This window comes from Xiphophorus maculatus, chromosome 18 (assembly GCF_002775205.1).
Source record: "Xiphophorus maculatus strain JP 163 A chromosome 18, X_maculatus-5.0-male, whole genome shotgun sequence".
Lineage (NCBI taxonomy): Eukaryota > Metazoa > Chordata > Actinopteri > Cyprinodontiformes > Poeciliidae > Xiphophorus > Xiphophorus maculatus.
In genome coordinates, this window is record NC_036460.1 from 23,681,428 (window position 1) to 23,694,040 (window position 12,613).

The 12,613-nt window shown below is 43.2% G+C and overlaps 2 protein-coding genes across 3 annotated transcripts in view; both read right to left on the minus strand.

The window, feature by feature from the left end:
• Positions 1-3,705, minus strand: part of LOC102221936 (protein jagged-1-like) — a 55,822-nt gene extending 52,117 nt beyond the window's left edge. Inside the window, exon 1 of one of the 2 annotated variants that reach the window (XM_023351808.1) lies at positions 2,883-3,705. In XM_023351808.1, the coding sequence (XP_023207576.1) occupies positions 2,883-3,011 (129 nt within the window). In that variant the 5' untranslated portion in view covers positions 3,012-3,705. The remainder of the gene's footprint in view (positions 1-2,882) is intronic. The other variant, XM_023351807.1, reaches the window with a different exon arrangement.
• A 4,223-nt stretch (positions 3,706-7,928) lies between these two features.
• Positions 7,929-11,180, minus strand: snrpa (small nuclear ribonucleoprotein polypeptide A). Its single transcript, XM_005808002.3, has 7 exons — positions 11,067-11,180; positions 10,764-10,858; positions 10,495-10,667; positions 9,515-9,676; positions 9,271-9,435; positions 9,100-9,188; positions 7,929-8,444 (listed from the first exon to the last, which is right to left on the minus strand). Exons 2-7 carry the CDS (start codon positions 10,834-10,836, stop codon positions 8,285-8,287), a joined length of 822 nt encoding a protein of 273 aa, XP_005808059.1. The 5' UTR covers positions 10,837-10,858; positions 11,067-11,180; the 3' UTR covers positions 7,929-8,284.
• Between the last annotated feature and the right edge of the window lie 1,433 nt (positions 11,181-12,613).

The following is a 12,613-nucleotide window of genomic DNA, read 5'->3' on the forward strand; positions in this document are numbered from 1 at the left end:
ACACAGACTAGAAGGCGGCCTGTGAAATCTGGAGATTTGCTCCTTTTCTTTCTTTGACATAAACCCGAAACTGAAAATCATTTTTTCTTGTTTAGCTTAGGAGTATGTCTTCTGCGAAGAATCTTTTTCCCCCCCCACTTAAATTCAAAGGGAGAAGACGCGTCCGATAATTATATTATGAGAACAGAATGAAAAAACTTGATTCTCATTCGTTTCTCTCCGGTTTGAGCAAATTTACTACAAATGAACTTCAAAGACGTGCAACGAGCGGAGCTTTGATCTCCTCTCCAGCCATTTTCCGGGGACCATAACTGCACAGTGTGCTGGTTCGTATATGCTTTATTAAAAAACACATCGCAGAGCAGATAACACTGGAGGGACTGCTTCGTCTGAAGAATCACAGGTTCTGATTCTTCCCTTCTCTCCCCTGCGTTATGATAAAGGGGCAAAAACAGCTGCAGAGGGTCCTGACTCTGCAGTGCGGTCAGGAGCAAGAAGAAGAAGAAGAACAAGAAGAAGTGTGTTGTTGCTCAGCTGTGAAGGGGGCTGCAGAGCTGCCCCATGTTCAACATTCACACGCCCCGGAGTTGATTGTCCTGTGGCCCTGTGCTCCACACACACACACACACACACACACACACACACACACACACACACACACACACACAGGAGCACAGACACTGTTTGTGAGCTCAGCGCTCGGAGCAAAGGAAAAAAGATGTGCTCACACACACACACACACACACACACCGAGGAGCACCTCTCTGTGTGGTGGGTCCTGTCACACATCACAGCCGTCCTGTCAGCACCGCGGCGCAAAAGGTGCAAGGATAATAATTTTTATTCCCCATCTCTCACAAGGGGAAAAAGTAGCATAAAACTTGGTTGTTTCATGCTACTCAACTCCTTAAGAATGTTAAGAAAAAGACGAGAAAACACCAAACCAGATCTGCACATGCGCTGTGCCTTGATAAGGTATTTACACCCTGTGAACTTTGTACACCACAGATTTCAACGTACTTGTATTAAGACGCGGATGTGCAAAACGAGTCTGAAAAGTGTGCGACGCATTTGTATTCAGCCAGTCCGAGTCAGGTCAGGGGACACACAGCTCCGTCTCTTTACACAGACTCGATTCGATTCACGTCTGGACTTTGACTAGGGCATCCCGACACAAATGCGCTTTGATCTACGACTGAAACGATTAATCGGATGAATCGCAACGAATCGATTGCTGAGATCATCGGCAACCAGTTTAGTCGTCGATTAGTCGCTCACCGTTTGCTGAAAGAACAATGTATTGAGAGCAGCAATAAAGCCAAAAAGCTGTACAAAATATAAACAGTTTGAATCTAGAGTAGAAAAAATAATAATTTTCTTGCTTGTAAAAGTGTTATACCTAAAACTCTTTGAGTAGGACAGTTTTTGCTTCACCTGGTTCAAATTTTAAAAAGAAAATCTCCCATTAAGCACCTTTCCTATGCAAATATTAGTCAATTAATCCAAAATAAAAAATCAACAGATCATCCCAACGCTGTATTAATGTTAAGACTTTTACATCATTTAAAGTATTTTGTAGCTGCAGATGCTCAAGTGAACACTAAAGGAATGTTATGTTATGTTGCATTTTCTTCTTTTAAAAAAGGAATTGGATTATTTGTTTATTTGGATATTTTAATATATTCCTAATATTGCGTTAAAAAGGCTTGTGTAGCCACATGAAAAATCTGCAGAACGACTCAATTTCGAAATCAAACCAATCGATTCATCATCAGGATAATCAACTGACTAACCAATAACTAAAATGATTGTTAGTTGCTGTCAACGCCGACCAGCTTCCACATCACTGCTAAGAAGAAGCATGAACCCCCTCAGCACGACGCTGCCACCACCTTGCTTCACTGTGAGGCTGCTGTGGCCAAAACAGCTTAATTTTTGCTCCCGCCAACTTGTTTCGCGTGTTTCCTGTGTCTCCTACGGCTTGTAAGCAAACCGCAAACATTGTTTATGTCGATCATTTGAAGGAACACGCCGCTAACGGACTGTCCCACCTGAGCTGCGGGTCTCTCCAACTCCTCCAGAGGTCTTACCTGCCTCTGAGCAATCATTACCTCACCCGACCTGTCAGCTTACGGGTCAAGTCTTTGCAGGTTTGCGGTGGAGAGCAATTTATTATCTTCCTCACCATTACGCACAGCAGTCGTGTCAGTGGAATAACGCACGTGCGGCGGTGTGCATGTGCGCACACAGGAGGAGGATCGGGATCCGTGATTTGTCCGATTCGTGTGCAGAGAAACACCCAGTGGAGGTGAAGAGCTTCTTTATGAAGCGGTGAGGTGCGCACCGGAGGGGGTGTGGTGGGTGTAATTAAAGTGTTATCTCTGCTCCGTCACTCAGAAAGGATTCATCAAATGACTTCAGAAAGAAGAAGCGGTTTATTTGGAATATAAACCATCAAATTATTATTATTATTATTTTCTTTCTTTAAGCCTGATCATACATGCTCTAGTAAAACGGTGATAAACGCACAAAAAAAACTGGAAATTTTTTTTTTTAAATGTGCACCCTGACAGATGAACGATTTGTGTTTTTATTATTATTATTATTATTTTTGATCTATTAGTCTTATAACTACAGTCAGCCTCTGCTGATAGCAGGCACAGCAGTGGGCTAAGACAACAGGTGGGCGCATCGCCGTGGGAGCAGAAAGAGGGCAGCACAAAGCCGAGCTGGCGCGTGGACTTTATATGGGTGGCTATTTCCACTCAGGTGTTCTCTACAAAAAACAAAAAACAAACAAACACGCACCGAACTGCATTGGCAGGTCAGCCTCGGGGCTTTGAGGGCACTCCGCCAGAAATAGCACTTAATCGTTTGCTTACCCGCGGCTGTAGCGTCAGGACGGCGAGAAGAATCACGGCCCGTAGCAGGTGAAGGCGCGTCCTCAGGAGCTTTACGCCTCCGCTTCCAGGATCCATCGGAGTTCTCCCGTGCGCTCTGGTGCTCTCCATCCCCGCGTCCAGGGAACTGGAGAGAACTGGAACAGTACGCTGTGCGCTCCGGCGCTGGTGGTGGCACTCCTCTCTCTCTCTCTCTCTCTTTCTCTCTCTCCTTCTTTCTCCTCCTCCTCCTGCGTCTTCTCTGCGCGCAGGTCTCCTCTTCCTCAGACTCAAGCCCTCAAACTCCCATAAGGCAACTTCATGGCGTTGAGAGAACTGGAACCCGCCGTGACTCCTCTCCCTCCTCCCCCTCTGTCCCAGCTACTGCGCCTCCACGAGCCCACCGGACCGCATTTGCGCTCACCTCGTCAGCCCCTCCTGTCTAGATGTCAGCGCACAAATCCACATAGTTCACAGGAACACTCTCCTTTTCCTGCCGCCACCGGCGCTAAGAGGATTTAAGGGTCCAATCTGCCCGCTCACTTGACTTGAACTCTCATCCCAATTAGATGACACTCTCTCTTCATCTCCGCCGTCTGTTTTCCGGGTTTGTGCCACCGGGCAGAAATAACAAAAGAAGCCGATTCTTCAGGAAGAAATGGTCATCATCCAGAGCGCGCAGCTAATAAAAGTTGCATCTCTGCAGCGGGGTTGCTCCTCTCTCTCTCTCTCTTTCTCTCTCTGCAGACTTCTCGTGCAAGTGGTTTGTGGACCCTGGAAGGGGCAGAGACAGTGTGGGAAACAATGAGAGAGAGAGAGAGAGAGAGAGAGAGAGAGAGAGAGAGAGAGAGAGAGAGAGAGAGAGAGAGAGAGAGAGAGAGAGAGAGACAAAGGGTGTGTCCTGAGGCAGGGAATATCCTTGTTTCAGACGGGTTGGTCTCCAGAGCGCTCTGCTGCGCTCTCCTCGTTGCCCCGCAGCCCACTTTACTCTTTTTGTCACATTTACACGTGGGATTACGGGCGACTCGCTTCACGGATCTACTTGAGTTTCCCCTCCACCTTTGGCGACACCTCCCTGGTTTCTGTCCTCCAGTTTCCCCTCCTCGGCTCCGCCGGGCCAATTAACTGCTGTCACAGCAGCTCTCTCTGAGAGAGGAGACCTTCAAACTGAACCCACTTTATAGGCAAAGGGACTCTTCCGCTGATCTAATAAAAAATTGTTAACAGAAACGTAGAGGAAAACATGCATTACATGAGGAGGATCGGGTTGTCAGCCCAGTGTGGCATGACCAAGGGGGCGTCACAGTCCACTTATCCATTTCACAAAACCCGTCAAGATGGGATTAACACTTCTTTTGGCTCTCTCCACGTTTGGTCAAGTAACTGATCAACGAGAAAGTAAAAGACAGCTCCAGTCTGTCGTTTTTTAGTTGTGCCACTTGTCCAACATTCCTGACTCAAATGGCTTCACACCTCTTCTTCTCTATATATGCATGTTCTCCAGAGTTCTGCTAATGACCTGATTATTTGATTCAGGTGTATTGCAGCAGATGCAAGGAGAGTTTAACACTCGTGGCCTTGTATTATGCCACGTAAGAGAGTCCTGACGTATTGAGGAGAGTCAGATCAAGAAAGCGACACAGTGGTGAGGTACGGTTGGTGCAACCAGCCAATAACAGAATTTAAAAGTCAAACAGGAACCAGAACCCATTTCCAATGAGAAGGCTATGAAAATCAAATAAATCTGATGCACTTCCTCAGTGAACAACACGGCTGCTACGCCGAGCTCAATGCCGCAGCGATGAGCTGTTGCTGAAGAAAGCAGGTGCCTTGCTGAAGTTGTTAGAAAGCAGTGAGTGAGCAAACCCCGGTACTTTATTGAAACGGGGATGTGATTCGATATTCCTATTCCTTCCTTCCTTCCATCCATCCATCTATTGTCTCACATGCTTGTCCCTAGTGAGGTTAAGAGGGGTGCTGGTGCCTATCTCCAGGGGTCAACAGACGAGAGGCGGGGTACACCGTGGACAGTTTGTGCAAATAATTTAATTTGTTTCAAGGAGTCTGGATTATGATTCCATCCATCCATCCAAACTCCCAAAGCAAACCGCTGCCCCAGACCTTGCCAGAGCTCTCCCCAGTGACTGAGCTGCTCATCGTCTCTAACGGTCAGCCACCCTACAAAGGCGGCTAACTTTGACTCCTTGCGACCAGAATCTTATGACCCATACTTCAGAACCACAGAGTGACGTCAGAAATGTAGACAGATCATTAGCATCCCCTTTTGGTTCAGCTCTTTCTCCACCAGGAGACACAGAAGCAGTGTGTCCACAGAACCCAACGCATACACTCTATCCTACTGTACGTCATGAGAGACAAGGTGGTGCTTGAGGTGAAGACTCACCTGTAGCTCAGAGGAAGCAATAAATCTTTTTCACTCAAAGACTTTAGTTTTTGGAAACATCTCCTGTGGTCCCATGAAGCAAAGTATCGGCGTTGGCAGAATCGTGTTGACTTGTTGTTTTGCTGTTGGGAGAGATCGGTGAACTTTCCAAAAGAACATTATGTGGAAATTATGTTGTAACTCATCTCAAGATGTCAATCAGGGAGAAAAAGCTTGAGAACTAAACTCGGACAAGAGTATTTTACAGGTGGTTACAGATGGGACAGCTGATATTGGTTCCTCTTATGAGCTGGACACAAAAATGTTGTTTTTCACAGAGTGGGTTTGCTTTGGGTGTGTGCAGTACACAGCGACTCCATGGACAGAAAGACTCCACCTGCAGCCTGCTTCCCTCTGCTCACACATGGACGCTGGTGACTAAACTTGTTCCGACAGCTGCAGCTGTATCCTGCTGTTCGCATGCAGCTGCTGAACGGAGCCGCCGGGCTTCCCTATAACCGGCTGAGCGCATAAATATAAAAGGGAGTTGTGGAGTGTGAAGGCATCTTTTGAACATTGGCACCCGTCACATGGCATATTTTCCACATCTGACCTCCAGTGTTTGCGTCCTGTTGGATTCAAGACCTCCACACAATGTTCCTTCTTCATCGGAGGGCCATCTAATGCGATTCTGGCTCCCTCGTCCCTCCTCCTCCTCCTCCTCCTCCTCCTCCTCCTCCTCCTCCTTCGTCTTAAGGTCTATCACGGGGCTGTTGCCTCGAGAAGCTTCCCTGACAACCACTGGCGTTTCCGCAGCTTGGCGCTCTGCGGTGACCCCGGGAGCGGAACAGAGGCCTGTTGAGCAGAGCCTTGATTTGCATACAAGAAGCAGTGACATGCAGGCATGAGCTGAATAAGTAAAACACATTCCTGATTTTAGTTGGGGTTTTTTACAGGTTCTAGTTAATGTGCGTGTCTCACCTGAGCGAAAATGATCACCAAAATATGTAGACTTTATGATATAAATTTGAACGTTTTAAGTACGCAACTGGCGCCATCTTGTGGCCACTGGAAGATTTCAAGGGATGAACGGTTTGGACTTCTTGATGGCAAGAAGGATGACTACTAGTCTGTTTTCAGTAAATACTCACAGTTCTCAATTATCTACATTGTTTATGCTTAGTCTAAGGAATTCAAAAACTAATTCCAGTTCACCACTGGCGAACTGGTTACATAAATTAACTCCCTTAAGAAAACAACTAAGACAATTTCTGGTATATTTTCTTGAATTGAAGTTTGACCTTTGACATCTACACACTTCAGTCTTATCAATAGAGCATGTAACTCTAATTTCTTTACTTCCAACATCTCCTTGCCCAACATGCATTTCTCTCTGTATGAGAAAATCCAGAGGGAAAATATCTGCATATCAGTTGAGCACATCAGAATGTCTGAGAGGCACAAAATGAAATTTTTGGGGTGGTCTAGTTAAAGTCCTGCCCAGTTAAGACGTTGTGGTGTCACCTCGAACAGGACGTTGATTCTCTTAAAGTCCTCCTATGTGGTTGAAAGAGCTGATGTAAACGACTCGTTACTTGATTTTTGCAAACTGCTACCAAATGTGGCGCAACCAAGTTTAGGGGGGGCAATTACTGTTGCCCCCAAAACTGCCCCGCTTCACAGAGGCCCAGTTTAGTTTTGATTGAGTTATGTCCTTGATAATTGAAATAATCTTAAAATAGCACTTTCTGGATCAAAACTCATCTGACGATCCAGAAAGTGTGACCAGAAAACGCGAAATCAGAAGAAACCAATAAAGAGGCGGAGTTTGTTTCGCTCTTTACTGAACAAAACTCACCGTTCCACAGTGACCAGTGGGAACCTCTAATGTTCTGACTTTTTGCTAAGCTAACCTGAAAACCGACTGCCTTTCGGCGTCACGCAACAAGCAGCTTTAACTCCCTCAGAAAGATTTTTCTTTTGCTGAGTGGGCAGCCATGTTTCCAGGACCAAACCACCCACACACACACACACACAGCTCCCTGGTGGCTAAGGTCAGCGCTTTCTCAAGGCAAAATAAGAGAGTGTGGAAAGACTTGGGGAAACAGCAGAAGAATGTGAATTTTTGTGTGTACTTTGTCGGTCTGACCTGCAGACAATTACCCAGGGCAGTTTCCACAACAGGGAGGCCCTGTGTGTGTGCAGAGCAAAGAGCGAATTTATGCTTTTCAGGCCCAATTCACACGTCACTCCTGCCTGAAGCTCATGAATCCGGCTTTTGAGAGGAAGAGGAGGTCTTTACTGGTTTGTAATTACACTGCAAGGCTGAGAGGATGGCCTCTAAATCAGGGAAATGAACTAAAGGCGTTCTGCAATCATTATCTTTTTACGCAGTCATCGATGTTTTCCTCAATGTAATAACTTTTTTTAAAATGCACTCTGAAGCTGAAGGTAGGTCTTTCATGAGTTTTCCTCAAGAAATACCATAAATGACATTCATTTTTACTGAGATTTCACAGCTTATTTTCATAAAAAGTTGAATATGAATTAGAACTTTGGAAAGCGACTCAATAAAGGTCATAGCGAATCAGAAATACATAAACATCAATGAATGAGGGGCAAGTGCTGAAGCAGAAATCAGTCAAAAACAAACTTGTTCTGAAAGATTCACACAGACAATAAAGTCACCTCTTTTAATAAAAAAAGAAAAAGCTCCAGGTACAATGTCTGGTCGCCCAGACTCTGGGTGCAATGCTTTAACAGTTGATAAAAACAAATGTCAAGTTGTGGATTTAACAACAGAGTAAATCTGTAATCAAAATTCACAGCTTTGATTGTGTCGTTTACCAACGAGTGTTTTCTGCCTAGGAAGTGTTAAAACCCAGCAGCTTGACATTTTAACGTATACTTACATGGCAATCCTCGAAGAGGGGAAAGTACCACTGCCCGCAAATCAGCAACATTCTTATAAAAAAGATAAAAAGAGCTGAGAGCATTTGAACCCAGGGCCTGCAGGGAGGGGTCACTTCTTAGCAAAGGAGATCTTCATGGCGTTCGTCTGTGTGATCTTGAAGCCCTGCAGGGCATCTCGCGCCGCGCCGGCCTGGACTTCGTTTTCAAACTCCACGAAGGCGATGTCGTGGCGTCCCGGAACCAATCGCACCTCTTTGAAGCCGGGGAACCTGAAGAAACACAAGCAGTCAGGTTCTGCCTTCGTGGAGACAAACTTTTAAACATGAATAAATACCAGAGAGGCAGCAATAAAAATAAAAAAAAAGTGTAGATGGGTTATCAGTGACAATGTGTCTGATCGATAAGTGCAGATCTATTCAGTCTAATTCTACGCTGAATGCTCTGAGCAACTTCATTCTTTATTATTTATTTGACATTAAAGACAGAATTCCTAATTGCTCTTTCTGAACCATTTGAAAGGTTTGTTGCAGTTTATTTTCACATGTTTGACCAAGTTAGTAAACCTTTTGTATTTATCAGCTTATTATTTATTTTACATTGGCTGTTATACTCCTAACTGCACTGACTGAACAAATTAAAGTTGTTTCTACACACTGGACCAAGTTTCTGAAGCTATTGGTGTAACTCTGTACTGGTGCAGAGTTATCAAATAAATGTGTAATTCAGGGCATTTATGACTTTGTCTCATAAAAGAAACTATATAAGTCAATTCTGCTGTTTTTCTGTATGAGAATAAGCTGAAAGCAGTGACGCCGATTCTCGTACAGCTCTGATTTAGTTTGGGAAAATACCAAATCCATTTAGAAATTGCACAACGCAAAAAACAAAATACAAACTAAATAAATAAACAGAGCTGATACTCACTGGTTGAACAGCATGGAGAGCATGAGCTCGTTCGTCTCCTCTGGCAGGTTTGTGAGGAAGAGGATGTGATTGGGGGGATTTTCTGAAACCTGCGAGAAAAGATCATCATTTCAACTCTACCCGTCAATGAGAGTAAGACGGCTTTAACTGAGGAACACTCGGAAACACTACCTGCTGGGGCATCTGTCCAGGCATCATCTGACCAGGAGCAAGGGCCCCTGGGGGCATCTGGCCGGGGGCCATTCCAGGTGGGGGCATCATGCCGGGAGGGGGCATGTACGGCGGCTGACCTGGAATGTGCATCATCCGTGGAGCCTGGCTCATAGGAGGCATTCCCTACAGACGGCAATCAGTTTAAAATGCATCCTCTCTGTTTCTGCATCAGCAGATGCGTATAAATCAGAGCTCCACTCACCGGCATGGCTGCAGGGACTCCAGCCACCATGGCTGCTGCTGCTTTCTTACTTACGCCCGGTTCAGGCTTGGGCTTCTTCTTCTCCTTTTTACGGTCTCGTTCCACATAGGTCCCCTTCATCTTCGCTATGATGTCGGAGTCTGTCTTGGAGTACTGGATGCGCTGCAAAAGATATGAACATTAGTTGCTTAAAACAGAGGACAGACACAGCACAAAGTTTTTTTTAGTTCAACTTATTTGGGGTTTCAGGCTCTTCGGTTGAAGTTATGGTGCTCACACAATTGGGGCCGGAGAAGTCTCATGTCATGCTCTTCCCAACAAACAAAAACTGAAGAAGTGAACAAAGTCTTTACATCTGAATAAACTTTTAATCATCAGATCAGGTCTAAAATAGTCTGATCAATGAAAAAACTGACAGGAAGCAAAGTGTGTTGGTTTTTTTGTGTCAATTATTTGAAAACATGAACCAACAGGCTTTTATTTGGTGTTATAGAAATTCAGTAGTCTTATCTCTGATTCGCATTCTCAAGCAACATTTAGTCCAAAAGGTTCTTTAGACTAATATCGGTTTAATATCAGGAACATTTAGTCTTTATTTTTACTTGTACTTATCCCGCAATCCAAAACAGGGATTAGAACAAACTTAGAATACAGAAAAAAACTACCTTAGCAACTACTTACTAAGGTATCCTACTACTAGAGGATATTTACTTATACTTATCCAGCCTGAACAGGAGTATCTAGTTCATATACTCTGGATCAACTGTATTAGATTCTTTTTCTTCTTCTTTTGTTCTTTCCTTTGGTTTGTTATTTTGTGTGAATTTCCTTTAAATTCATGTAAAGCGCTTTGAATTGCCTTGTTGCTGAAATTACCACACAACTATGGTGAAAGCAATACTAAGAACTAATCTGGGTTTAAAACTCAAATAAATTAAAACAAAAGATTGTTGCAGTTGTTCAGTGTCTAGTTAACCCACCATGGGTTTGTCGTAGAAGGGAAAGCCCTGCATGGACCTCAGGGCGTTGGAGGCGCTGTTGATCTCTTTAAATATAACAAAGGCCTGGCCCTTCATCTTCAAGTTCCGTGCTACCAAAATGTCCAGAATTTGGCCAAACTGCGAGAAGATGGCATAAAGCGACTTTTTCAGCTCTGCGTAGACGGGAGAAAACGAAATAGGATGCGAGTTTACATCGAATGAAATCGAGTTGTGGTATACGAGATGTATATGTTGTATAGAAAACTCACCATCTTTCTTGATTTTCTCATTCAGGTTGTTGATGTAGATGGTGTGATTGGGACGAACCTCCGGAGTGGTCATCTTAAAGTCTATTTAAGATCACCTGGAACAAAACAAAACAGCTTTAAGCAATCTGAAGCGCGACAAAGAACTGAGGCTAACGACGGTTAGCAAACAGCCATTCAGCGCGTACAGCCTGTTAGCTGTACATGCTAGGTCAACAGTTTCAGCAGAATAAATCAAACTAAATGAAACAATTACTTTCTGAGGTTTTTTAAACACATACCGAAGAAACATAAGTCTATAAATACCTTGGATGGAGACTTAACAATCCCCTAAATGTGGTGAAGCCGTTAATCTAAATGTAGCCGAACTATTCGCCTCGATATGATGAATGAAAGCCCCGGTTTTCTCAAATCACGTTTATCTTCTCGCGGGATCCATGAAAATAATTCTTCTTCTGTGTCATTTTTCAGAGGTTGGTAAACAAAAATGTGGGGCGCTACCGCCATCAACTGGCTTGGAGTGTGAACCACAATGTCGCTCATACCAAATGAGCGAAATAAAATAAAATAAAATACAATAAAATAAAATAAAATAAAATAAATACTCATGTCCTAATATAAATGTGTTAGTTTTTGAACATGAATAAAAATAATAGAGCTTACACATCTGGAATTCCTTTGCAATAAACTCTTTATGTGAACCTCCATGTTGTTTAATTGTTTTCCCAGGTTTTGAATCAGTTATCTTCCCTATTTCTGATAATTTAGACAATGCAACAGAACATCTTCCATGGTTCCCCCTGCGTACACTGAAAGTCCATTATTGAGCCCTATCTCCTTCATGTGAAATTCTGGAAGAATTAAAGCCACACCAAATTGATCGCCTGTATTTCTTATGCATCTGTATACATTTTTACATAACCATAAAACTGATTAATACTGTACAATATGATCATTTAAATTAAATTCCTTACCTTCTCCTGTGTAATAAAGTGAAAGCTTCTTTTACATTTGTAATAATCTACTACAGGCAATGGTACTGTCGGTCTAATATTAACTATTTGGATTTCTGTTGCTGTTTAACAAGATTTAATAATGTCATGTTTGGGAAGAAAAAAAATGTGACGTTATTTTCTGACAAAGGTATCAATGGCATTTTTGAAGAGTATTCTTAGTTGATATATTTTTTAAAGGCTTGATTTTAGTATTAGGATTGGACTACAAAGCATGGACATGCTGCATTTCCACCTGAAACTGTTTCATTGTTGTACTCCACAGACTGAAACCAGCCACCTCAGCGGTAGTTTCTTTCCCCAGGCAGTTTCTCCGAGGAACACAATGAACACATGCAGTCATCAGCAACTCTAACGTGAAGTAAATTAATACTGCACTGTCACACAACAATCATTTCTTTCTATTTGCAAGCACATATAAATTTTGTATAGATTCTTATTTGATTTCCACATTAAGCTTAATATTTATACTTTATATCTTGGCCAATAAATCTGATTCTGAAATGCTTAATGTTTTTGTTGTTCAAGCTCACAATGAATCTAAAATTGTAGGCGCAATCTGACATTCAAACAACAAAAAAGCATAATTCAATCTAACTTTGTAACTCATATTCTTCTCTGATTTTTTTTCTCTATTTTTAGTTGACCTTTTTCATAGACTGTTGTGATATGTCCGTAGTAAACGCGAAAATGTAAATACAGTCCTTAAAAATATTTTCTGGACCACAAAACGCAACTAGACATGATACACCTTTGGGAGAACATTTTCGGTCCAGCTGGTGGCGGCAATGCACCAAAACGTTGCTTGCTTACCGCATTTAAGCAAGTAGAAGAAGAAAG

What these genes read in the sequence shown, in the direction of transcription:
- snrpa (XM_005808002.3), bottom strand. Translation starts at nt 10,836, where the DNA reads ATGACCACTCCGGAGGTTCGTCCCAATCACACCATCTACATCAACAAC. An exon ending in CCTTCTACGACAAACCCATG is followed by an intron (nt 9,677 to 10,494) that starts GTGGGTTAACTA and finishes TATCTTTTGCAG; the next exon opens with CGCATCCAGTACTCCAAGAC. An exon ending in CTGGACAGATGCCCCAGCAG is followed by an intron (nt 9,189 to 9,270) that starts GTAGTGTTTCCG and finishes CTTTTCTCGCAG; the next exon opens with GTTTCAGAAAATCCCCCCAA.